This window comes from Mustela nivalis (genome assembly GCF_964662115.1).
Source record: "Mustela nivalis genome assembly, chromosome: 10".
Taxonomy (NCBI): Eukaryota; Metazoa; Chordata; class Mammalia; order Carnivora; family Mustelidae; genus Mustela; species Mustela nivalis.
The window spans coordinates 104,657,514-104,684,072 of NC_139029.1; the positions used below are offsets into that span (position 1 = coordinate 104,657,514).

General features: G+C 53.8%; 1 protein-coding gene across 5 annotated transcripts; it reads left to right on the forward strand.

The window, feature by feature from the left end:
- Positions 1–10,827: 10,827 nt before the first annotated feature.
- Positions 10,828–25,600, forward strand: KCNA2 (potassium voltage-gated channel subfamily A member 2). Of its 5 annotated transcripts, none has more exons than XM_082688038.1 (3): positions 10,828–10,902; positions 13,151–13,488; positions 13,978–25,600. In XM_082688038.1, exon 3 carries the CDS (start codon positions 14,141–14,143, stop codon positions 15,638–15,640), a length of 1,500 nt encoding a protein of 499 aa, XP_082544164.1. In that variant the 5' UTR covers positions 10,828–10,902; positions 13,151–13,488; positions 13,978–14,140; the 3' UTR covers positions 15,641–25,600. The 5 variants fall into 5 exon arrangements, with proteins under 5 accessions (XP_082544164.1, XP_082544161.1, XP_082544160.1 ...); XM_082688035.1 differs by lacking the exon at positions 10,828–10,902 and adding an exon at positions 11,048–11,364; XM_082688034.1 differs by lacking the exon at positions 10,828–10,902 and adding an exon at positions 11,555–11,696.
- The last annotated feature ends 959 nt before the right edge of the window (positions 25,601–26,559 follow it).

Here is a 26,559-nt window from a genome sequence, read left to right on the forward strand (position 1 = left end):
GACATCAAGTACATCTGAGCAGGGCTCGCTATCCTTTTCCTCTTTTCATTATGTCTCTTTCAAAGCCCCCTGGGTCTCTTTCCCATTGGAGGGCCACATATTCTCCATCCCTCCTCCCAAAAGGAAAGTCCACCCAGAGCAGTTACTCCAAACAGAAGGAGCAGAGAGTATCACTGACCTTCCAGGGCCATACCTCAACTAAAGGCAAAGCCAGAGTAAATGTTGAGATTCTGGGCCCCTCAGACACTCCAAAAGATAATGAGAAGAGAAGCAAACCCTTTTATCCCAAGCTGGCAGGTCTCTCTTCATGTGGCTGAGCCCATCCTACTATGGGAGTATGGACCCATGGACCCCAGCAGGGAGCAGGTGGGACACTCGTTCCAAGGTGAAGTCCTGAGTCCTCTTTGTGTCTCCACTCCCATAGCCACATGGCAGAGTGACTCAAGCTCCCATGGTTTCCAACCATCTCCTGCAAAGATTTGCACCCATCACCTGATTTCTGCAACTCTGTCTCCCCTATCCATCAGCAAGCCATGTGAAGGAGGCGGCCACCACGTCTCCCTGAAGGCACAGTGCCCAGCACTGCTCCCCCCCCCCAACTTGTCCTCTATGAGATCAGGTATTTCCAGGTCACAAACCCTGTTCAAAATTCATCTGGGCTCCCCTTTCCCCAAACCAACATCTGGACCCTGGGTCCCAGCTCGAGACGGCAGTCCACTCTTCCAAAAGGATGAATGAGAAGGATAGGGCTACTCTGGAGAAAACCCTAATGAGACTTTGCCAGTTTTTCAAAATGCATTAGGTTTACCTCCACAGATGCCACTAAAAAAATAAATTATTTCCTCCTCCTGAAGCAGAAGTGTTGGCCCCAAAGTGGCACAAACATTGACCCGAAGTAGGAGTACAGTGATGTCAGACCCTGCGATGCCCTATGCTTCTGTGTTGGAACAAGGGAGCGAGCCATGGGACTCAGAAGCCGAGGCTGTCATGTCGGTGGGGGACGAAGGGGGGGGGGGCGTTGGTGAGCATGTCAGGGAGCCCCTGGCCCACGGGTAGCTATCTGGGCCACTGTTCTCTCCCTACCCCCTGACCACAACTCTAGGGACTCCTCCCCCCTCCTCTCTCTTCCTTTCCCCATAATACGGGTGTTCCTCTCCTCTCATTCCATCTACACTCTCATCCTGGAGGACCTCTTTCTCCTCCCCCTGCCCCCAACAACAACTCCAAATACCCTGGCCCCAGCCCCTGGCCTCTCTTCTGAGCACCAGGCCTGCATTTTCATCTGTCTCATTTCCAAGGACAGGCAATATAGCTATAGCTGCCCCACAACCCCCACGTCTGCCAGACTTCCCCGGCCATGGGCTCCCTCCAGCAACACCCACGTGAGCTGACACATACCCTGGCTTGGCCAAAGGCCCTGCCATTCTCCCTCCCCCTCTCCCACTCCCATCTCACTCCCCTGTAGTGGCTCCCCCTTGATCTCTACTCTCTACTCCCCTGGCCACCGCTCAGTCACTCCCTCCCTGTCACCTCACACCAGCAGGAGCACTCTCCTCACGGGGTTCCTGCTTTTGCTCTCAGATCAGCCCCCACACGACATCTTCATGACAAATTTCATTATGAATTCTATTACATTCCTAAGTTATCTTCCTTAAATCCAGCTGGATCCTGTCACTCTCCTACACAAAACCCTCCAAGGTTCACTCTCATCTACAGAACAAAATAAATCAGACTCCTCAGTGTGGCACTCAAGGCCTTCCCCAGTCTTTCCGAAGGTCGCACCGTGTCCTTCCATGCTGCTTGCTCCGGTCCTACTGTATGACTCGGTATTCCTGGGACATGCAATCCTGCTTCTGTGCTCTGTCCCTCTTGGCCCCTTATCCTGGAGTCGACTCATCTGTTTAGGCATGGATTTAACAAAGTTGTATCAGCATCCCAGGCAACTGGGGATATGAGAACAAGAAAAACCTTCAAAATCACTCCTCACAGAATTTGTATTCTAACAGCAGGGAATAAGACAAAATAAATGGAGGCGTAAATAGCTAATCGACAGGTAGAGATGAGTGCTATGCGGAGAAATACAGCACCATAAGGTGCAGGACACCTTATGCAGGGCATAAGGTGCAGGGGGCAGCTGTTTGAGATAGGCTGGTCCGGGGAACATTTCTTCAGGCAGTGAGTGCAGGGGTGAAGCGTGCAAGGGTGAAGCGTGCAGGCATTCCCATGCAGAAAGCCCCACCCCACCCCTCAACACCCCTTTCAAGGCCTTTGGACTTGAAGACACTGTCAAACACCAATCTTTTCTGACGGCCTTCCTGTTCTTAAACACTTTCGCACTTCACTCTTCAGCTGAAGCCAATCCATTCTGTCCTGAGTCAGTCCATTGTCAACAACCTCCTTCCCTCTCCAGCTCTAGGGAAAGATCTACTTCTCCTAATGTTTGCTGAGCAGCTCCTACAGGTAAAGCCCCGTGCATTCCCCAGCGGTGCTGGGCCTGGGGCCTGGTTCAGAGCTGGGGCTGGTGAGTCAGGCCGACCACAGCCCATCTCCTGGCTCTCGCACCTGCTTACCGGCTGCGTGGCCGCCGGCAAGTTACACAAACTCACGAAGCTTCGGTTTCTGTATTTGTAGAATGGGAATGAACATAGGACCCACCTCTGTTAGGTATTATCCTTAACAAAATCCTGGGCAGAAGGGTTCCTTTGAGACCCTTCCTCCCAGGTTCTATGGTGTTTTTCTTAGGAACCACGCCACCTTCTTTACGATCAAACTCTGGGGTCTGGCCTTTCTTAGAGGAAGAGCTCTGCTTCTTTCCTCAGAGCTCATGAACCTCAGAAAGGCTGAGAAGAAGAGAAATGGTATGCAGTCCATTGTGAACTGCCTTTTAGCAACCTCCCTCCCAACTGCTGGCTCAGAGACCCCATTGTGCTAACCTCACTACAACCATGACCTTGACCAGGACCAGATCAACGCAGGGGGAGGGCCAGGTGGCAGCTCCATTCTCATTCTTTCATCACCTGAGAAAGGGGAGTCCTAGGGAAGGGGCTGCAGACAACCTTATCTCCCCAGGGGCCTGGGGGCCTCTGGATTAGGGGAGCACTGGCTTAACCCAGCAGTTTCTAAATTCCAGAGTTGAGAGAAGAGAGGAAGTCCTTCAGGGTGTGTGCAACATAACAGAACAGCTCTGCCTAGAACCAGAAACCTGTGGGAAGTCCTGTGCCACATCCTCAAGGGAGGAAGAAACACAGAGCTTTCTATTTTTCTGGGAGCCTGGTACTTTTCCTTTCTCCCATCTAATTTCGGCTTTCCTCCGCATTTCTCTGCACCTCTCCCACATGGCCACTGGGTGGCACTGTTGGATGATCCCGGAATTTCCGGAGACCAGAAGGAAAGCCAAGCCTGGGCCGGGAGTTTGCAGGGGCAGAGAAAAACACCTTTTCCAATTCCCTGTCCCTCTGTCTAGCCTTCTCTCATCCTAGGCCTTTGTCCACTTCCCTTCATTTTTCCGGGTGCGTCCTGGCTCTGCAACACCAGCAAAGTTGCTGAGATGGCTCCATCACCTGCATTCTCCATCTTCCCTTTTCCCTAATTCAAAGCTGGGTCAGGGAGGATGAGTCATCCAGAACCTCAGCTCTGAGCTTCCTGGACAAGGCCTGGCTGCCTCTCCGGACCAGAGCTCATTCCATTCAACAAACAAACATATTTGCCACCTGATACTCTCCTATCCAACCTTTTACTCCCCTGACGCTACCTCTTTAGCACTAGTAGGAAGGCCACACCTGACTGTGTGGCAGTCAGACCCCTGCCTTGTTCTTTATGATTTCCTTGGGTCCCTTGGTCCGTCAAACATCCCATAGGGCCTGTCGTTACCCGCCTCTACCTGATCTCTCTCCCAGCAGGGTCAGCCCCATTCTCTCACCGTAGGGCCTCAAAGCTGAAGGATCCCTGAGTTCCCCTGGTAATGACCCTTCTTGGATTTAGAGAACATCATTAAGATGCACTGAGCATCAGGTTTGCACTGTTTTGAATTTTTTCAGGACTCATTTCAAAGTGATTTAGCATCTCCAGAATTCCTTCCTCCCTTTTTAAGCAGGCAGTGAGATGTGATGGGGGCTGCTGACTTGGGGGTCAGAGGGCCCTGGGCGTGAAGCCTATCTAAAGTGGGCCTTTTGACCTTGAGCAGGTCACATGCCTGTCTGAGCCTCAGTGTCCTCTCAGCAAAATAGCTATCCGAGGAGCACTTACGATACCAGTTCCTGACATATGCCCATTTGTTTGCACAGTGCTCCCATTCCTTAGCTGGGATGAGGTTGAAGAACTAGTCCTAGCACAAGAAGGGGGTCATAGATATCGTGCTGTCCAGCTTTCCCATTTTACAGGTAAGGAGGTGGAGGCCCAAAGAAAGGAAGTGACTTACCCAAGGTCAAAAACCCAAGGTCACCCAGGCAACGGCAGAGCTGGGGCTGCAGCCAGGCCAGTGGATTTTCCCTAGTAAGCTACTTCTTACTTGTCTTCTCTATTCCCCCCGATGCATGGACAAAGGCCATATATGGAAAGGAGGACATAGGGGTCAGAATAACAATCAGGCCCAGATGAACCAGCCACGGGACATGGACACTAAGGAATCAGTGGGTACCAGGCTGAATTCATGCGGCAAAAGGGGTGCTAACATCTCCCACCCCCTGCCCCCCCCTCCAGGCTGGTTGGGCAACACCTGGGTCAAAAGGCTCTTCCCTGGGGACCTCAGTGTGAGGTACACTTGCAACTAGAGTAGTTTTCAGAGAATGGCAAGGCCGCAAGAGAACAGCACCAGAGGCAAAGCCCTAAGTTATGGAGTGTTAAGGGGAATGGGGGGCCTGGGGATGTTGGCTTCAAAGAAGAGAAGCTGTAGGACTCCTGGCCACTCTCTTCAGCTGCAGGAATGCTGATGTGTACTGGGGGGGACGGGTGGGAAGGGAGGAACATTGCGTTTCAGCCACGGGTGGAATGAAGACCCCTGAGTAAAGGCTCGGGGGGAAGATTCCAGGTCCACATAAGGCCCTGAAAAGTCTGAATGACACATAGTGGGAAGCCAGAGCACTGGTCCCTGAAGGCATGTCAGAGCCAGAAGGTGGAAAAGCGTGAGTCAAAGGGTCCTGAGGAACTCTTGTCGAGCTTCTAGCACAGAGCGGCAGGTGGATGAGATCCAGGGCGGCCTCCAGCTCCTGAAAGAGCAGAGCAGTATGGCTAAGAGCAGGATTCCTGGAGCCTGAGGTCAAACCCGGGCTCTTACCTGGACTAGCTATGTGACCTGAGCAAGTTGCCTACCCTCTCTGTGAGACAGCCAGAAAGCCACCCCCCACCGGAGAACCGTGCCATCTCGGCCTTCCTCGGACAGATGCAGGGGTGGCTCAGGTGTGTTCCCCCGGGGTGGGGGTTGCTGGAAGGCCAGCCCTCTCCTTGACCCCTCTCAGCGGATGAGGCCAGAGTCAGCTCCTGGCTGGCCCTGTGGCACCTGAGGGTTCTTCAGAAGCAGGGGCCTTCCCAGTCTGGGGGCTAACAGGCAGAGGGGATGGCTAAGTGGGGGGGTGCCACAGAGTCTGGCTGCTTCACAAACACCGCTGGGCCAATGGCTCTGTGCCTCGCCTGGACCAGACACACAGAAGTAGGCAGAAGATGCAGGCGCCTGCCCTCAGGATGCTCCCTGCCCAGTGGAACATAGCGTGGGGGTGGTGACAGGCCCCCAGAATTCGATGTGATGGGTCTGTGCCCTGGGCAGCCAGTAGGCCTTGCACTGATGGATGGAGACCAGGGAATGGGTCCAGAAAGGCATCATGGAGGGTGTGACATGAGTTAAATATTACAAAAGGAGTCACTGGGGAGCTGACTTGATTTTAGCTCAGGTCATGATCTCAGGGTCCTGAGACTAAGCTCCATACTCAGAAGGGAGCCTGCTTGAGGATTCTCTTTCCTTCCCTCTCCTCCCCAAACCCCCAATGCTTTGCCCTCACGCTCTCTCTTAAAGAGAAAGAAAAGAAGGAAGGAAGGAGGGAAGGAAGGAAGGAAGGAAGGAAGGAAGGAAGGAAGGAAAAAGAAAAGGAAAGAAGGGGGGTGTGCCTGGGTGGCTCAGTCGTTAAGTGTCGGCCTTTGGCTCAGGTCATGATCCCAGAGTCCTGGGATGGAGTCCTGCATCAGGTTCCTTGCTGAGCAGGGAGTCTGCTTCTCCCTCTCCCACTCCCCCTACTTGTGTTCCCGTCTCACTGTCTCTGTGTGTGTGTGTGTGTGTGTGTGTGTGTGTGTGTATAAATAAATAAAAATATCTTTTAAAAAAAAGAAAGAAAGAAAGAAAAGGAAAAGAAAGAAGGAAGGGAAGGAGGAAGAAAGAAAAGTAGCCATTGGGGTGATGAGGGTTGGGGAACCAGGGTGTTCTAGGTGAGAGGCTGCTAGCCAAACCAGGAAGACCTGGAATCATCTGGAAGCTCTTATTCCTTGAGCCCATCCTGCAGGTGACGCACTGAGAAACACTCTCTGCACACTATCTCATTTGGTCCTCAGAACAAGCATTAGGCTTTAGTCCCATTTTACAGAGCAGAAAAATACCTCTGGAACTCAGAGCAGAAAAATACCCCACCTCGGGGTCACTTGAGTGGCGAGGAGCAGAGCCAGGACTCAACCCCAGGTCTGTCTGCCTGTAGAACTCGATTTAATATGTATGTCTGTTTGAAGCCAGGTAGAGCCATCACGGTAGTTTAATTTAATGCTAGTATAGACTTTAAAGATGGGGACCTCAGGGAAGGGACAGAGGGGGAACACCAGATCATGAAGGGCTCTGCTTGCGTTTTACAACGTGTAGTCTGGGTCGCAGCAATAGGGGGCCAATGAGGAGTTGGGGGTGAGTGACATGATTGGATTTGCACTTTAGGAAGATCACTATGGCAACTGTGGGGAGAAAGGACCAGGGGGAGTTGGTCTGAACAGAAGTGGCTCAGACCCCGCCTGCTGGTGGCTGAAACCGGGATAGCAGGGTGGGGGGAGGGAATCAGAGAGAAGCGAACAGTTGCCAAGGCCATGTGATAGACTGAGTGCAGAGGATGTCGGAGTGGGGTAAGCAAAGAGAGCTGATAGGGACCCCAGGTTTCTGATTTGGGCAATGGGAGAAAGGGGGGGTCTTTCTCCCAACCAGGAGCAGATGAGGTAGACTTAATCCTGGAAAACAAGGCTGGCAAGTCTACAGTTCTGGAGACAGACCTGGGAGCCAGCTCAGCTGCCTGGAGCTCAGGGGCAAGGAGTTGACTGAGAAAACTTGGACCAGGACCTTGACCTGATCCAAGCTCAATCATGTGACCAGCTGGCTCACGTGATTGAGCTGATCACCTCTGAGCCACTGGGGATCCATACAGATGGGGGCCATCCGAGGAAATGTCCCTTTTACAGATGGCAGGGTGGGACATTCAGAGGTGCACCCCCCGCCAACCCTCACTAATATCCAGGCCTTGTGCCATTCCACCTTTGCCTGTTATCAGCAGGGACTAGAGATGGGACCACCAGCATGGTGCTAGAATAGTGGCTCCAAAAGGCAAAGGAAGGTCCACCCCCTTCAATCATTCCTTAATATCCTCTTTTGGGGGCAGGGGGCCAAGACTTGCAGTACAGGATCCAAGGCCTAGACCTCCACAGAGGAGTTCCTTGGAGATAGCAGGAGTTAATCTCAAGCTTCCTACAGGAAGCCCTCAGGTAAGCATGGGGCTGGGGTGCTCTTTCCACTTCCAGGGGAAATCCTCAGATGTCAGACAGGATGCACGCTGGCAGGGCACAATTAGGATAGAAGCAACAATGGTCACAGACCAGGGGACTCTCCCACACTGACCAGGCTTTCCGTTTTCCCAAGTGCCTTCACATGAATTCTTCTCTTCAATGAGAACAGATGGATTTTAATACACACTAACAATGAATGTTAGTGTCTTTCCTTCTTCCCTTCCTTCATTCCACTCTCTCTTTAAATACTGTGAAGCAAGAGGAACCAGGGGACAAATGCTATCCTTTCCGTCTTACGAGTAGACTGAGGCACAGAGAGGTTGAGCGAGTGACTTTGGGTCACACAGCTCTGCATGCTAAGACAAAAGCCCCGGGGTGAGGGATGCTCAGCCCCGGGCCCCATGGACGTGACAAGCTTCAGTAGAGCTGTTTCAGGCAAGGACACAGAATGGAGACTTCCAGGTCCCGAGTCTTGACTCCACCACCACTCAGCTTCTAAAACGAGAACTCCCATCAGGTTGGGCCACATCCACAGCATGCTCTCCAGGTCTGGAAGGGCCCCTGGACCAAAGCCATGATCCTCAGACCAGGAAGCAAGCCCAGAGGACTGGCACCCACTACCGGTCGAAGTGGGCAGCAGAATGGAACAATGATTTGTAGAGTCAATGATTTGTAGAACTCTTGAGTTCCGTCCCAGCTTCACCAATTACCAGCTAAATTACCCTGGACAGCAACTTGTCCTCTCTGAGTATCTTCATCTATAAAATAGAGATCATGGCATCTTTCCCCCTGATGTAGTGCCAGGGGTTGAATCAAATGACCTATGGACAGCTGTCAACCTGGAGCTTGGACCCACATTTCATGCCTCCCTGACCTGCTTTCTGTGGACCAGGGCACCATCTGACGGTGGGGGACCAAGCATCAGCAGAGATGACAGTCATGCAAGGAAGGAGAGCCACTGCTCTGGGAGGGACACCCGAGAAGGGAGCTCATGGAGTCCTCTATGCTCATGAATTGTGGTGAGAAAAACCGGAGGACCCCCTCTTCCTGTACCTGCAGCACCTTGGTGTGTGTGTTGGGGGTTGGGGGGGGGAAGGCATGGACACACACTGTCATAAACTCTTCCTTCCAGTGACTGTAGTCACAGAACGTAGGAAGCGACAACTTCGCTCCGAGGAAGAAAAGGCAGGGTCCCCAAGCAGGAAGCCCGACTGAAGGGCAAAGGAGTGGTCTTTATGGGTTTGATCCGCTCCCAGGGAGAGATCAAGGGGGCAGTTCAGCTGTTCTTTTGTGGCCAAAAATAAGAAATGGTGACCTCTTTAGGGCTGGAGGGAGCTAGCAGTGCTGAAACAGCTAGGTTAAGCTCGCTGGCTGTCCACTAAAACTCATTTACTTCTGACCGCCCTGTGAGTAGTTCCACTGTCCCACACACCAAACTAGAAACTGAGGCTCAGAGGGTTCAAATAACTTGGCCAAGTTTACACAGCTAGCAAGTGTCAGAGGTGGGAATTGGGTCCATGTTCTTTTTCTCACACACACCATGGAACCAGGAGAAAGCTCTCAGGGCGAGACCCACACCCTGTGCCCTCGTGGAGCAGGTGTTAGGTTTCCTTTTCTTTCTTTCCTTCTCTCCTTAATTTCTCTCCAGTCATTGCTCACACTTAGATCAGGCCTTAAAGCAGGGGGAAGTAGGATGACACAGCCCTGAGGCCCATCAGACAGGACAGGGGTCAGGGGTCAGGGGAAGATTCCCAAAGATGGAAATGAAACTGAGGGGCTACTCTCTGAACCCCAGCAGTGTGGCATGAGGGCTAAGGGTGTCTGTCCTGGAGTCATAGACACCTGATTCATGTCTCAGAGCCACGGCTTAGTGACCTCAGGCAGGTTGATTCCCCTGTCTCTGCCTCAGTTTTCTTTCTCCCGAAATGGTACTGATGTAGAAACTAGCTCACAGAGATGTCAGGATCTAGTCTCCCGCCAGGCTGGAGGTGCTTAGCACACAGTAGGCACATGTTACCAATTAGCACGGTTATTCATTCTCCCCCGAGAGCTTTTCTCTGTCCACGGCTTTCATTTTAACAAAGGAGGGCAGGGGACGCGTAGAGGTGTTATCAAATGGATGTCCGTTGTGCTCCTGTTGACATGAGGGCCCGATGTGTCCAGAAGGAGAAACAAAGCCTTACAGCGTTGGGCAAGGGAGGCTTCCAGAAGGCGTATGGAGCAGGGACTGGGGGACAGTTTGCCGAAGGCAGTAGGAAAGGCTGTGAGGGCCATGTCAGGGCAAGTGAGGAGTCAGGTACACTGGGAGGCAGAGAGACAGGGCGAGCCAAACCTGCTGATTGGGCTCCTAGAGAAGCAGCCAGCAGCTAAGCTTGAGGCTGGGAGTCACACAGACTTTCACAGGGAAGCAGAGCAGAGAAACCATCATTTGTGGAGTGCCTGCCAGGGACTAAACTCTTCCCATGAGCAACTTAAACCCTCACAACAGCCCGTGAAGTAGCCTCATTTTGCAGACAAGGACACTGAGGTCCAGAGACTTGAATTAATTCACCTAGAACTCCAAAACACCCAGACCGTGCTCAGGCTAGGACACTGAGAGGCTAGCTTCTAGAAGCCCTAGACTAAACAAGATCTGCTTTATAGTCATCTGTCATCCCCAGAGCTCACTACGGTCACTGTCCTCCTGGACTGTCCCTGTGCTCTGACTAAGCCCCCAGTTTTAAACCATACCCAGCAGACTAGCCTGATGAAATGCAGAATTTCACAGAGCTGGACTCTGTAGGCTCTCAGAATTTCCATCAGAAGCTATAGGCCTCCAGAGGAAGGGTCTCAGCAAGGAGACCCAGCAGGAGTCTCCCTGGGACAGGAGCCCCTGGACATCTAAGCTCCGTCTCTGGGGCACTCTGGGCTCAAGGAATCACTGTTTGGAACTGAGATTTGGACAGAGATCTGGAGATCAGAACTCCCAGGGGCAGGGGGCTGTCACGGGGCTCCCAAGAGCACCCTGGACCCTCTTAGATCCACCGTCTGGGCAGAGGGCAGATCGGGCTTCCCACGCACTTTCTTCCAAAAGCAAAGGACATCCGCCTCTGCCCACCCCGTGGTGCCAGGGCAGCAGAAGCTACACTCCTAATTTCTGAGCCCGGTGGACCAGTGGGCTCTGTTGAGGTCTGTGAGGGGACCGGCTCTTCCCCAGGGCAGCTGCAGGGCCCTGTGGTGGGCGTGGGGGGGGCGGGGGCAGAGGGCCGACTCTGCAGTTCTGCCCCTTCCTGTGGCTCCTTGGCAGGAAACCAGCCACGAGTTTCAGCCACACTGCAGGGCCGTACCTGCTGCATTCCCTTGCGAAGCCGGGGCTTCGGCTGGGTAAGAGAGAGCTGGGGAGGCAGAGCTGGAGGAGAGGGCGAGCCGGCGCGAGAGGGGTCTGCAGATTGTGTCTGGCAGCATCGTAATAATAGCAACACATCTCCTGCGGGGGCCGGAGCCCTCCTCGGGCTTGGGATAGCGCCTATCGATTGTTTCCTCCTCGCCTACTTCATTATGTTGGCAGGAGCCTCTCACGACCGCCCCTCAACTTCTGTCCCCGGTTCCCCGGCCCCGGCGGCACCCAGCTGAGCTCTCCACGAGGTTCTGGTTAGTAAACTGGGCTCTGCCAAAGCATGGGTGTTCTCTTCGTAGGGTGGGGGCCCAGGCCCTGGGGGCCCAACTCAGCGGCCACCTGCTCGGCTCTGGTCCCCGCCGGCCCCTTTAATTCGAGTTCGCAGCCGGGCCAGGTGCGGCGCTGCGTGGCGCGGTGCGGCGCGGTGCGGCTGCGGGCGGCGGCCGGGCGCTCCGTACGCGCCGCCCGCGGGACTGCAGAGCCGGCTCCCGGCTGGCCGCCCGCACCCCTGCCGCCCGCCGCCGCCGTTCCGCCGGCGCTCGCGGTCACCCAGGAACATGGAGGCCCCGGGTGCCCAGCGGGAAGGGTAAATCAGTGTCGGGGCGTGGGGCTGCGCGTGCCGCTTCCCCTGCCCGGGCTGCGGCGTGTGGAGGGGCTGCGGGGCACCGGGCGGCGCAGCCTGCAGCGCGGCAGGCTCCGGCTGAGACCCAGCCGGGCGACCGGGACTGGCGCCCTGCGGAGGGAGAGGGCACGGAACAGGCTCGGGACCCTTGGGCTGCGCACGGCGCGGGCGGAGGGCGCAGCGAGGCGCTGGCGGGTGATGGGAAATGCAGCTGACGGCAGAACCGGGTCCGGTGAATAGCGCCGGTTGGTAGGACCCGAACCACTTGGGACGCCGGCCTGCATCCCCCTCTTCGGCTCCGATTCAAAACCGCTTTGCGGCGGAGCAGGGTTTTTCCGCTTCCCCGGGGCTGTGCGCTGCGGCGGAGCCCCGGCGCTTAGGAGGAATCGGAGATCTGGGGCAGCACCCTCCTCCCCACCCCCCAGAGTTTGGGCTCCCGGGTTTTTGTTGGGGTGGGGGGTGGAGGAGATGGACCCCGAAGGGCGAGAGAGCCGGGCTGCGCTCGGGCCCGCGGCGGCCGGGCAGGAAAGGGTTAAGGCGGCGCTCGCCCGCGGCGGCCAGCTGCTAGTGGGTCCGGTCCGCCGGCGCGGAACCGAGCGCGGAGCGCGCCTGGTGGAATCCCGGCCGGAGTCGGGGCGATGGGGAGAGGGCCCGGACCCCTCCCCGCCCTGCGGCCGGCGGGATTGGGCCGGCAGGGGGCCAGCCCGGAAGCCGGCTTCCTCCAGGCTCCCCCTCTCGCGGCTGCCGAGCCGCCTGCAGCCAGGGTGGCCGAGCTTCGTTCTGCGCTCCCTGCGGAGGAGATGTGAGGGCTTTTCTCTTGGGGGAGAAATCGGTGGTCGAGCGCCTGTCCAAATCACATGCCACCCTGCTCAGAGGGAAGCCTCCACCCCAGGGATCCCCGAAGGAGAGTAAGTCTTGGGACCAAGCCAGCCAGCTTTTGTAGAGTCGACCTTTCCGTATGAGGAGTCTCCCTAGATGGGCTCCGCAGGAGTGTGCATCTGGGAGGTTGCCGGGGAGGGGGTCTTCCTCCTCCGGGATCCTGCCGGGGTCAGAGCTTCCAGTCCGCTGCGGTGCAGGAAGCCCTCCCCCTTGGGAGTTGCCGCGTCCTGACCTGGGGGCTGGAGGGCTTTGCCCCGCGTCCCTTCTGAGGGCTGCTGGGGACCAAGGGAGATCTGGCTCAGCCCTGGGAGGCCCCTGGAGGAGACAGGCCCAGCCCAGCCTGAAGGCTCCTTGCCTGGGAGAAAAGGCTTCCAGCTGATGGAAGCCTGCCCAGAGGAGGCGGGGAGGCTGAGAGGTAGTTCTCAGGTGTGACACCAGCATGGAAGGTGGGCATGGAAGGAAAGCCACCAGAGCCCTCCTAAATCTTGGCACCTGCCCCCCCGAAAGCCCTGGTTCCACCTTGCTGCTGTTTTTTCCAGGCAACGTCACACTTCCTGAGGACAGCCAGGAGGACTCTGGCTTCTGCTGAGCTTTGCATCTTGCCTCCTTCCTTCCAAAGGCTCCAGACCCAAGCTCCACATCCTCGAATCCCGCGTGCCCCTGGCCAGGCGCTCCACAGCCCCTCCGGGCCAGCCCAGTTCTGGAGCTCACCTCCAGGACCTGGAGCCCGCCCTCCTGCCCAGAATGACTCACCATTATTTCTCGCTCAAGTGAGGAGACGTGATGGGCAGTCGGACTGCCGATTTGTGTATCTAGGATTCCCACGGTATCTGATCAGCTCTTCGAGGAAGAGAGCTTCCGGTTCCTGCCTTGTCAGGTAAATCAATCTATTTTTAATAACAGCCATGTGTAGAGTCACTGGAGTAGGGGCAGTGAGGGAGACCCAGGCCCAAGATACACCCCTGTGAATACCTCCCTGGGGACAGGCATTTGGAGACATTCCTCCAAGCCAGGAGAGGACTCACTTTCAGCCTCTAGTATGGGGGTTGTGCTCCTTGAAACCTGGGCCCTGCAGAGGGGGCCTGTACCAGCCCCCTTCCCCCAGGGCAGGGCCATCTGGAACTTTCTAGAGAGACTGGCATCTGCTTGCCTCTGATCCCTAGCCAGGTTTAAGGTGAAAGTAAGTTTTTTTTGTTTTGGTTTGGTTTGGTTTGGTTTGGTTTGGCTTGGTTTTGGTGGTGGTGGTAGTGGTGGTGGTGGTGATGTTTCTGAGCTCTTGGCTCAAAGATAGAGACAAGGAGCAGCAACGCAGGTCAGGCTGCCGGTGGGGAGGGGTCTCATGCCCTTAACTGCCTCTGTCTTTCAGCCAAGGGAGGCTGTCTCTCTGGTCCTCAGAGAGCCCTCGGGGCTCTCCTGCAGGAATCCAGGCCAATGCTTCTGTGTTTCCTGGGGCCGTAAGCAGCACCCTGAGTTCCCTGCTGCCGGGCAGCTGGAAGGCATAGTGTGAGGCCCTTCTCTCAGCCCCCATTATGACAGTGGCCACCGGAGAGCCAGCGGATGAGGCCGCCGCCCTCCCCGGGCACCCGCACGACACATACGACCCCGAGGCCGACCACGAGTGCTGTGAGAGGGTGGTCATCAACATCTCGGGGCTGCGCTTTGAGACCCAGCTCAAGACCTTAGCCCAGTTTCCAGAGACCCTCTTAGGGGACCCAAAGAAGCGGATGAGGTACTTTGACCCCCTCCGAAATGAGTACTTTTTCGATCGGAACCGGCCCAGCTTTGATGCCATTTTGTACTATTACCAGTCGGGTGGCCGCTTGAGACGGCCCGTGAACGTGCCCTTGGACATCTTCTCTGAAGAAATTCGGTTTTATGAGCTGGGAGAAGAAGCAATGGAGATGTTTCGGGAAGACGAAGGCTACATCAAGGAGGAAGAGCGTCCTCTGCCCGAAAATGAGTTTCAGAGGCAGGTGTGGCTTCTCTTTGAATACCCAGAGAGCTCAGGGCCTGCTAGGATTATAGCTATCGTATCCGTCATGGTCATCCTGATCTCCATCGTCAGCTTCTGCCTGGAGACCCTGCCCATCTTCCGGGATGAGAACGAGGACATGCATGGGAGCGGGATGACCTTCCACACTTACTCCAACAGCACCATCGGGTACCAGCAGTCAACCTCCTTCACCGACCCTTTCTTCATTGTCGAGACTCTTTGCATCATCTGGTTCTCGTTCGAATTCTTGGTGCGGTTCTTTGCCTGCCCCAGCAAAGCCGGCTTCTTCACCAACATCATGAACATCATTGACATTGTGGCCATCATCCCCTACTTCATCACCCTGGGGACGGAGCTGGCCGAGAAGCCAGAGGACGCCCAGCAAGGCCAGCAGGCCATGTCGCTGGCCATCCTCCGTGTCATCCGGTTGGTAAGAGTCTTTAGGATTTTCAAGTTGTCTCGGCACTCCAAAGGTCTCCAGATTCTAGGGCAGACCCTCAAAGCCAGCATGAGAGAATTGGGCCTCCTGATATTCTTCCTCTTCATCGGGGTCATCCTTTTCTCTAGTGCTGTCTATTTTGCAGAGGCCGATGAGCGAGAGTCCCAGTTCCCCAGCATCCCGGATGCCTTCTGGTGGGCAGTCGTCTCCATGACAACTGTAGGCTATGGAGACATGGTTCCGACTACCATTGGGGGAAAGATCGTGGGGTCCCTCTGTGCAATTGCAGGTGTGTTAACCATTGCCTTACCGGTCCCCGTCATAGTGTCCAACTTCAACTACTTCTACCACCGGGAGACAGAGGGAGAGGAGCAGGCTCAGTACCTGCAAGTGACAAGCTGTCCAAAGATCCCCTCCTCCCCCGACCTGAAGAAAAGTAGAAGTGCCTCTACCATTAGTAAGTCTGATTACATGGAGATCCAGGAGGGGGTCAACAACAGTAACGAGGACTTTAGAGAGGAAAACTTGAAAACGGCCAACTGCACTTTGGCTAATACAAACTATGTGAATATTACCAAAATGTTAACTGATGTCTGATTGAAACCTATTAACACACCCGCAGCTCCATGGAACTCCTGCAGATACAGCATAAATAGCCTGCATTGTAGTCAGTGTGTTCTACAGTGTACATCTGGTTCTGCATGGGAAGCAGTAGTCGTGCAAGTGACTTTCGATCTTTTGATTTTTGATTTAGAACACAGAATATCTATCCCTGGCTTTCATGCAAATAAATCTTCATCACTGGCCTAGGGGTTTCCAAACAGGGGAGTCCCCTATGGAGCCAGAATTTCAGAAAGACACACTGGGGCCACCTCATAGTGGACACATAACCCGCCCCATCGGTGCCACCTTCCTTTCTGAATTAAATGCGCACACCCTCCCCTCCTCCCTGGGAGACGCACCCCACCCTCCCCAGCCTCTGGGGCCCCGAACCCCCTGGGCCCATAGGAGCCCCACCTCCCGCTTCACAGAGGAAAACCATGGTGGCTTAGCTTGAAAGCACGGGGAATTATTCAAAAGGTCATTTCCCATTTTTGCATTGAGAAGAACACGCAGGCCTGCCGTATTGGAATTAGACTCTCTGTGTCACGGGCTGGGGTTTGTGAATTGCACTTGCCAAGTTGATGCTTCGGAGGCTTGTGTTTCATAACGGAAAATGCTGCATTTGGTTTTTCTCTGCAGTGTGGCTGTGAGGGAACCCCAGGGGGAGGGACAGTCAGGATGACTGAACATGAGTGGTCGAGTTGCACGCTGGCTCTCAGGCCGCTGGGGAGAAGCTAACCAACCCAGGGACCTCTCGGCTTCGGATCTCTCCATTTTCGCAGGCTTCAGGGTCACAAAACGTCTGACTCCCGCGTGCCGCTGGAGTGTGCAGACATATGCTTTCCTTGCGCCGTGCCCGCGGTGCTGACCCCCGCAGTGCCATTACCAGTAATGAGCTAGAGCTGCATGGGTGTTTGTTGCATGCATCTCGATATTTAAACCACAGGAGATAACCTATTTTCTTAGTAGCCTACACAGTATTCATATCTAGAGTATTAAGATCCCTGGAGTGGCACTGAGCTAGGGGGTGTTTTGGTTGGTTTTGGTTTTCTCCGCCCCCCCCCCCGCCCCAATCAGAAGACAAAAAGCCCTCAGTCAGGAGAATAAAAAAGAGACTGTTTGGCATGGGGAACCCCAACTTCCGGCTCCCCAGTCCACCCCATCCCTGTTCTTCGACCTGGGGGCACAGACCTTTGCAAAGCCCAGAAGGGGGAGCAAGGGAAGCCGCTCTCTGAAACCTCACATCACCGCACCTTACGACTGAACCTAATTATGGGGATGACTCTCTAGCTGACCCAGGCATCTGGGCCTGAGGACAGGCGGATTTGAGGATCCAGTGTATATAAGCATATATTGAGTATCTCTCTCACGAGTTCCTCTACCTAGCTCGCTATAGAAGAAATTGCATTTGAACCTTGTATAAGCTTATGCAATATTTCTGACACAGGGCAACTTACGCATGTGTTTGACTATGTGCACTAGCGTATGTATGTATATGTACTACATGCATACATACATGTGTGTATATTATATACATGCATACATACCTGTGTGTATGTGTTATATACATGCACACATATGCGTGTGTGTGTGTATATGTGCACACATGCACACACTTATATATATATATATGCATATATATATATATATATTCATTCTCTGGAGTTCAGGTTCGGGAGCAAATCCACTGCTTGGTGGGTTGGTTGTCTGAGAGGCCTAATGGGTTAACTTATCTCATCGATAAACCCACTGGGACTGGGTTTGCTGCCATCGCCTCAGACACTCCAGTCTTCATGGATTCCTAGATGTTAGAATTGTCTTTCTGCCCTCCACGTGCTGCAGCTTCAGTTCCCCGTGGCTGAAGCTTGTCTCACCCAGTGCACAAGGGCCTGTGGCCCCCACGGCTCCCGCTGCCCTGGGCCACACTGGCCCCAGGCTTCTCTACAGCCCATCTTGTTAATCATCTCCTTTCTCATCTTCACCCGCCCTCTTCAGGTTTTCTTGGGTTTTTCTTGTCGTCTGGCTCTGCATCAGTCACTTTAACAGCCCTTTCCCTAAAGAGCCAGAATGGATCTCCTGCTTGGAACCAGGGACCCAGTGCCGCAGGTCTAGGCTTGAAGGGGGGCTTCCTCGGGGCGGAAGCCTCGGAAGTCCTGGGCCAAGGGATGATGATGCTAGGTGACCTACACGCATCATTTCCATGGCCAGGCTCAAACGCTTTCCCCATGGCACTGGCCAACAGAGCTGCTTAAAGAAACCCAAGGCTGGATAGAAAATCATTCCCCGCCCTGGGACAGACTGAAAGGGAATGAGTGCTGTGTCGCCTGTGGGTGGAGTTCAGGCTGGCCCTGGAATGGGTTGAGGTGGTCACGCCGTCGCCTCCCAGACTGGGCTTTCGCTTCCCAAACACAGTGAGTTGTGTGCTTAGGCCACCCAGCCTTGGCTCCAGCCCGAGCCTTCCCGTTGGCTGTCTAGCACCTACAGTTACCTTGGGGGGTGGGGCACCAGCTCAGGGTGCTAGGCCCAGGGTGCTCATTAGTTCCTGGTCACCCACATCCCCAGGGATCTGCAGGACACCCCATGCCCAGTGCAAAGACTCTGCGCTTCTCTTCCTCTCCTTCGCGGGAGGTGGTGCTGAATTTCCAAGACATGGGGTGGGAAGGGCACAGACCTTGGGCAACAGATGGTAAACCTATACCCAAGGCCTGGGTCAGTGGGGAGATCTCTTATCCCTGTGGCTTTGACCTAGGACGATAAAATACCCACAGGTGCAGACACAATACCTGCATGCCCACTGCAAAATAGATACCCTGTTGTCCCACACAAATACAAAACGAGCAATGCAAATGCACAGAGGCCAGTTAATGAAAAGGGCATGCACAGATGATACGTAACTACACTGGTGTCCAAAATATGCACATTCAGCACGGACCGAGAACATACTTACCAATACAGAACAGATCACAGAAGACCTACACACACCACATCCAAGGACACAACCACCACTCAGACGCAAAATGAATAAAAAACCCCACGAACGTGATGGGTCTGTATATACAGTACAGCAAGGATTCTTTACATAGTTTCTGCCCACCGAATACACACACACTCTGTTTATACACACAATGCATTTACTCATTGGAGGCACACAACCCAGCACACACACCCAAACAGATACACACACAGTTCACATGGAGTGTGAACTCAGATCACACTCTGTTTATTCACACAATGCATTTACTCATTGGAGGCACACAACCCAGCACACACACCCAGATACACACACAGTTCACATGGAGTGTGAACTCAGATCACACTCTGTTTATTCACACAATCCATTCACTCATTGGAGGCACACAACCCAGCACACACACCCAACAGATACACACACAGTTCACGGGGAGTGTGAACTCAGATCAAGCTCTCTGTCCCCACAGCTATAAATCAGTCAACTCTAAAAAAAGATGAGATTTCATCACTTTTCCCCAGTCTGCATCTGTACTCCCCCAATAGCCTTCAAGAAGCCTCTTCTTCAACCCTCCTCTCTTTCTCCCATGTTCAGATTTCCCAGAGAGGTAACCCCTGAGGTTTAAAGCAAAAAGATGGGCTACCGCTGTTGAACAGATCTCTGATTAAAACTGGGAATCTCACAGGACTTCTACTTACTCACTTTTCTCCCACCAGAAATGCGGGTGTGGAAGGACCTGGGACAGCCCGCGCCCTATTAACCCATGCCTCCTTGCCATGCCCTAGCCTTTGGAGTAAGCCCCCATAGACAGCCCCCTAGCCCAGGCACCCCTTCTCCCAAACCCTGGGATCTCCAGATTCGGCTCCATTCTCTTGAAAGCAGGGACAGCTCAAGAAACTGTAGGGCCCTGGGCCCAAAATCAGAGTGAAGATGGCCCCAATATTCCATCAGTCCTCAGACCTCACTGCCCTTCCATCCTCAATGGCTTTGTCAAGGGCGGGTCAGAGACAGTCAAGACCATATGTAGACTCGTCTCTTCAAATGAGCCACCTTTCCTTGCATGGGGCATCTCACTTGCTCTTGGGCATAAGCCCAGCGGGGTCAACTCCTGAGTCCCCTTTTTGGGGTCTCAATCCCAGCATGCCCGTCTTCTTTGCCGGGTCTCCAGCTGGATGCCCTCCCTCCCATCCAACTGCTGGGTCTTGAGGAAATGCGCGCTAACTCAGCTTACGAGAAACGCGAGTAAGGATGTGAACCTCGTGCCATGCTCTCAAGCAACAATTGTTTAGAAGGCCCGATTTTTATCCTATATTCTAAGGCCGGATTTGAATACTTTGTAAGATTCCCCACTGTTTCGAATGGCACACAGAGCCGCTTCTTCCCACGGGTGGGACTAGCTGAGAGAGCTGGGCACTCATTGGCCAAGGCATCCCCGCAGGAGGAAGTTGGGAAGTGAAGTCAGGCATCAGCTCAGGCACTTCGGTCTTTACTCCTGTGGCCCTCCCAAACATGTCCCTCCTGTCCATGGCCACAGCTCCCCGTCCCCACGGAGGAAGCAACAGCAGCAGGGAATGGACATGTGGGGTCCAATGTTCATGTTCAGAGCAAGACGTCCGGCCTTCTATGGGCTTCCAAGTCAAGGGAGCAATTTACCCTTCAGCTTCAGCAGGTGTCTCCATGACCTCCAACTTTAGGAGGCTAAAGAGAAAGAAGTCCAGGAAAGGCAGGGAGATGATCAGGAAGAGAGGGGTCCAATTGCAGTGTAAACTTTGCAGGAGCCGAAACCTAGTTGAGGACAGAATGAAGGCTCTGTGTTTCTGTGGTGTCTGACACACTGTCTTCCTCTCTTCTTCCCTCTGTCCCTCGCAGCTGGGCTTCTGAGGATGGCGTAGGCATGTCACCGGGAGAGAAGGCTTTTGAAAGGAGCCCCCAGGGAGTGTGCCTCCACTCCATTGTCTTGATGTGGAAAGGACTCCATGAGAGCTTTGTGGGCCTGAGTGCCCTTGTAGCTGCCCCAGGTGGGGAGGATTGCAAGACTGGCTTGTCCTATCTGCTGTCCCTGGATCTCTCATTCCATCGTAGTGAAGACTTTGCCCATCTTACTTCCTCAGAGTCAGTCTAAAATACTAGTGCTAACCCATGTTGAGAAAAGGCGGTGCCACCTGAAGAGCCTCTGGCTGGGGGGTTAGTGCGGCCCACAGCAGGGGAGGAAGGAGGTGGAGGCTGACTTTCCCCAAAGGAGACTCTAGGACAGTTTGCAAATTGCATGTGAGGGTGGCACCACAGCCCCCAAGGCAGGCAGGAGAAGTACGGGCTTGGAGTGTTTTACCCAGGAGTGGGGATGGTGAGCTCTGCTCCTGCTCTGGCTCTCCCGGGGGCCGTTATCCCAACAGCCTCCACCTGGGTGATGGCTGCCTGGTCCGAGAGGCTGGTCCACATAGGCTGTAATGCCTGGGCAGTCCTTGGCTACACAGCGGAGGTCCCCCAGCCTCAGCAAAGTGTCCATTGCCAGGTTTGAATGCACAACCTTAACCTCTAACATCATTAGCCACCTGAGCCAACTAGCAGGGTGCTGGATGCTGGAGGTGTCCCTGTGGTTAGTGGGGCCATCATTGGTAGCTTCAGAGTCTGCCCTTGTTGAGACCAGCCCCAAGCAGGGTTCGGTTGAGGGGAAGGGCCCTCTGCAAGCTGGGCTGGGTCTCTTCCTCAAACTCATCTAGTTCACTTTTCCTTTCTTTCTGCTTCCCTTCCCACCAAAGCTCCGTTCCATCTCTCCTAGTTTGTGTTTGAATTTTTTTAACGAGGAAACGTGCAATAAACTAAATAGTGACTGTTTTCTTTAGCAATAGCTATTTCAAAACCAAGTTCTCAGGACTGAAATGTGATAGCACCGGGATTCTCAGATAATGCCCTTGGCTTCTGGGCGTTAGCCCCCTGTCTGTGGTTCCCTCTTCTCCCTGCATGTTCACAGGGCTCCTGGCCTCTGAGGCTCTGACCCTCCCCGGGAATGTAAACCTTGGTAGAGGTGCAGCGTATGCTCGAGGAATGTCCACGGGAAGGCTTTCTTTGTCACTCTCTTTCCCATGTGTACTGCGCTCTGTCCCTATGTGCACCTCAGTCCCTCTCTCCCTCCCACCTGCCCCTCTCTGCCAGCTCTCAAAGGGCATTCTCACAACCCATAGGCATGGCAACCTTGACTTTGGGTGACCTCACGCCAGCCCATCTCGTTGATTCTCAGTCAATCTGGCAGGGTGTAATGGAACCCTGCAGAAAAGCACTTACCAATAGATAAGAATAAAGCATCCTGAGCCATTACAGAAGATCATTTCCATGCACTAAAAGCCATTACTTGATCCATTTGTTTCCCTCCCCCCTCCCCCAGGGAGATGGATGCTGGGGGAACAAGGCCTGGAGGTTCATACCTGGGATGGGTAGCCTGGGCAGACAAGCTGACTTGCTTTACCAAAAGGGACTCCAGGAGAGCTGTGGAGGGAAGCAAGCTACTGGGAGGAGAGGTCTACAGGGATAGAAAGTGGGTGGTTAGGGCATGGCATGGGAGCAACAAAGGCCCCACCACCCACTACTGTGTGCACTTGCATAAGTATTTCCACACATAACTGGGGGGTTCAGAAGACTCGCCCTCTCCTGAAAAAAAATCTGTAAGGTTAGATACTCAGACCAGACAATCCAGGAAGGCTGACAACCCCAGGGTCCTAGTCCACTCCTCAATCTACCTTGCTCTATATAGATGTACAGCAAAACCTCAGTTAACTGACGGGGAATTCCTCAGGGAAGGGAGCATCCTGATTGCTTTACAATTAGGGTGGTTTGAGTGGGAATGGGACACCATGTCTGGGTTCAACCTTTGCTATTGAAAAACAAAACAAAACAAAACAAAAACCCGTTTCCCAAGTAGGTTTGTATAAACGTGCCTGCCTTAGCAAGTAGAGTGTTTGAAGACGACGGAAGACCTTGCGTGGCTCAGGGTCAACACTGTAAACCTCAGTGCTCATCGTAAGGAAATTACAGATGGAGGAGACCAAAGAGATAGGCTGCATGTACGCCGGCCGCAAGGCTTACCGGAAGTTGGCCGTTTGGGCACATGATGCTTCATCAGATATGCCCTTGCTGTCATTTGCTTCTTTCTACGGAAAGCAGAGCAAGAGAACGTAATGCCTGCATTAATCGCGGTTTGGGTTCGTGGGTCCTGAGTTATCAGAGGTTTCCCATATATACATATACCTATGTATATATGTGTATAGTATATGTATATATGTATACCGTTGTTTCAGAAATTATACAGTGAAGACCCCCTTAGCTTCGCTAAATGTGGAATAAATTTGGCAATCCGAGGAATAAACTGCATTTATTTGAATTTTTAAATGACCTTTCTTTGCATTCTTAACCCCCTCTCCAGTTCAGTTCTCTTGCTTCTACGGAGGTACCTCTCTAGAAGGCTGTTCTTTCATAACAGATGATCGATTGGGCTCAAGGATTACCTCTCTCCTCTCCCTCCCAGGTGGCTGGCTGACTCAGGGATAAAAGGGAAGTCGGATCTAAGGGCCAGGTGCTTTATCCTTTGTTCTGTCTGCCCTGGTTGGCTGTAACCTCATCACTGAAGCCAAAAAAGCTATTCCAAACTTTTGGTTCCAGTCAGGGTGGGGGGGATGGGTGCATGAGGGTAGGGGGAGGGGTGGAAAGCTTGAAGACATCTTGGGGCCCAGGACTATTTGTCATGGGTGGTGTCCTAGGCTTGAATTTCAGGAGAGCTCCAAGTAACGTTTCTGATAAACTAGAGAACGCCCCTGCCCTAGGGAAAGCAGGATGTGTGATAACCAATGAAAGCAACCAGCCTACCCTTTTATTGTCCTGAACGACAGTAGCTTGTGGGTCTGGGTAGGAGAGCAGCTCGGAGGCACTGGCCTCTTTGGAGAAACAGCTATCTCCGAGCTGCACCGCGCTCTCACTCTCCATCTTCCCAGCAGCATGTTAGACCCACGGGAGCGAACTCCCTGCTCACGTCCTGCATGAGACTCTGCGCAGTCCACCTGGAGGAGGGTAGGAGGGATTCCTCACTGCTGTCCTGGTAACTGGGGCACTGCAGGGGTGCCTGCTACCTCCCACTACCCGTGGTGGCCCTCCAGTGTCGCCATGCTGGCTGGGACCCAGTGGGAGAAGCCTGTTACCCAGACTTAGCATGAGCAGCGGGCAAACTGGGGCAGCCGAGGCTGCCTGTCTGGATGGCTGCTTCTGACACTGCATGAACCTCGGCGTGGAAAGAGATAGAACTCTTTGCTCCTCTGCACTCCTAAAATAGTCAGATATGTTCCAGATGAGTTTGCAGCTGAGAACTCCCTGCATCGTTCCCGTGACGGATGCACAGGGCAGGTGTGGTTACGTAATAGCGTGGACAGCTGCTGCATCATCTAGATAATTGAGGGCAGCATAGACGTGGCTGTGTGCTAGGACCTTCAGTAGCTACACAGAGGACTCAGTCCTGTGTCCCTTCTCAGCCCTTGGGAGAGGCTCGAAGCCCTGCTTCTCCCTAAAAAGGATTCCCTAGACACTGGCTGCCTTGTTTGTACAAGGGCTGCTAGAGAGAGAGAGAGGTAGGGCTGGGAGCAAGGGAATATCCAGCGGCCCACTTTGCTTCCAAACCCTTTCCATGCCTGCTGCTGACGTTACTGCCTTTTTCGCTTGTGAAGTGCGGGGCAAGGATCGTGCCCTGCCAGGTAGGGCTGCGAAGGAGCAAAGAGCCGCAGGCTAGGACATGGGGGAGAAGAGCAAGAGCCGCTCCAGCCGGCGTTGGCGAGGGTGAGCATTGGCTCCGGAGGGTCTGAACACACTCTGTGCCTGCCCCAGTTCCGCCTTCACGTGGGATCCGGCGACCCAGTTTCCTTTTGTTGTCGTGCTTGGATGATTCCTTCATTTGAAGGGCCCCAGGAAGCTGGAAAGTCCCATGATCGAGCTCCAGCCTGCTGAGCCAACAGTGCCCAGGCCAAATTGGCCTCTGCCTGGGTTTCTGCATCCCTGCACCCCTCTGTCCACTGAGGGCAATCTGGGACCAGTCGGAATTAAGGGTGCCAGCCATCAAGGAGGAGTCTCCACTTTCCAGCAGGGACGCAGCTGGAAAGCTCCCGAGGGCGGGATGCTATTTCCCTCTCTAGACCTGTGTGCTTATGTGCTGATACAGGCTGTCTCTGGAGATTTTATATATTGCACACATATATATATAAAATGTGGAAATGGCCGCTCAGGTAGGCTCGTGCAGCAGAGACTCTAATTAGGGCTTGCACCGGCTTCCTTGCTGCTCATGCATGACTCCGCAGCTGCCCTCCCGTGCCCTGTCTCTCATAATTGCTGAAAACTCGAAAACCTGAGGCAGATAAATAAGCCTCCCTGGGATCAATAGGAGAAGGAACTCCAAGGCTGATGGTAAAGCTTCGTAAAGATGATGCCGAAAGGGAACCAGGGTCTCCATGGTGATAAGAGGCTGGGGACCAATGGGAGCAGAAGGTGGGGCGGGACTTGCGGGGGAAGACTCCTGGGAGTCCGGGAGGAGTTTAACTCTTTGTTTGCTCCGTGAAAATTGAGACACTAGCTTTAAGTGCATTGCACAGGGTGTGTAAGTATGATCATTCTTGCTGATGTATTCTGGAAGCTTTCAGCCCCACCAACACTGCCCCACCCAGGACTTCTGCCTCTTGGAGTTCCTGTGTCCGTAGGGTCTGACATTTGTACATAGGTTATACATATGTATACATATTATACATGTGTATAATATATGGTTATACATATGTGTGTACATACATGCCTCAATGAAAATCGCCTGTCCACCAGATCATGGGTGTACATAGACTTCCTAGAGCTCCACAATCTTTTGTAAATATCAACACAAGTACATAGGTATATAAATATATATATTACTGAGGATTTATTTTAACATCATTCTGTGTGAAATGAAAAAAATAAAATTTTTGACAGACGCGGATGGTCTCTGCCTTCTTGCTTTCTTGACTGGATTACAACATGCCCCTGAGCTCCCCTTGCCTTCACTCTGGTTTCTGCGGCTTCGAGGTCCCAGCCAGGGACTCAGGCAGGGAGGCTCCCCTGGTTGCATCCAGGGCCACCTCAGCCAGTGACCCCCACCTCTTGCTTGAGGGCCCCGCACGCACCAAGCAGAGAATGTGGATGGGACAGTGGGTGGGTGAGTCTGAGCTCCCTCCCCACGTTACACCAGTCCTTCTTGCGTTTTCTGCGGAGCTGGGGAAGGGGGCATCCGGTTTGAAGACCAAAGGCTGTCAGAACCCTGGGACTCATTTAACTCCAGCACACCCACCTCTGCCCATTCCTGCTGGAGCCCAGGGACCTGGATCAACCATACTCTCAGCACACAAATGAGGAGGACCTTTGCCTCCCCGGGAGGAGGGGCCTGGATCTCCTATCACAAAGTGATGCAGTGGCTCCTCCTTGGAAAAGATTCTGATCACAGAATCTTTTCTGTGATCACAGACACACACAGACACCCACTGCTGGGGCACATCTGTCTGATTTCTTCTGAGGGCTCATCTAGTCCCTCGCTGGACTCCCCAACATTCAGATGGCTCAAAGGTAGCCATGGCATGGGGTATGACAACAGAGAAGTCCTGGCCCTCGGCCACTAGCAAGCACATTCCACCCTGCCCTTGGTCTCTTGTCCATGATGTCCCCATCGCCATCTGCCATACCCTGCCTCTAGGAAACTGACCAGCTGAAGCACCTGGTCCCTGCTCCCCCCCCCCATCTCACTTGCAGAAGGTGCTGTTTCTGGGCAGCAGGTCCTGCGGTGACAGGGGAGAGGGTGATAAACAGATGAGAGCCGCTGGGGACAACGGCTGCAGCATGGGCATTTCTCCGGGCGTGGAGCAGGAATCCAGAGGTACCCAGAAGAGTTCTAGAGCCACCA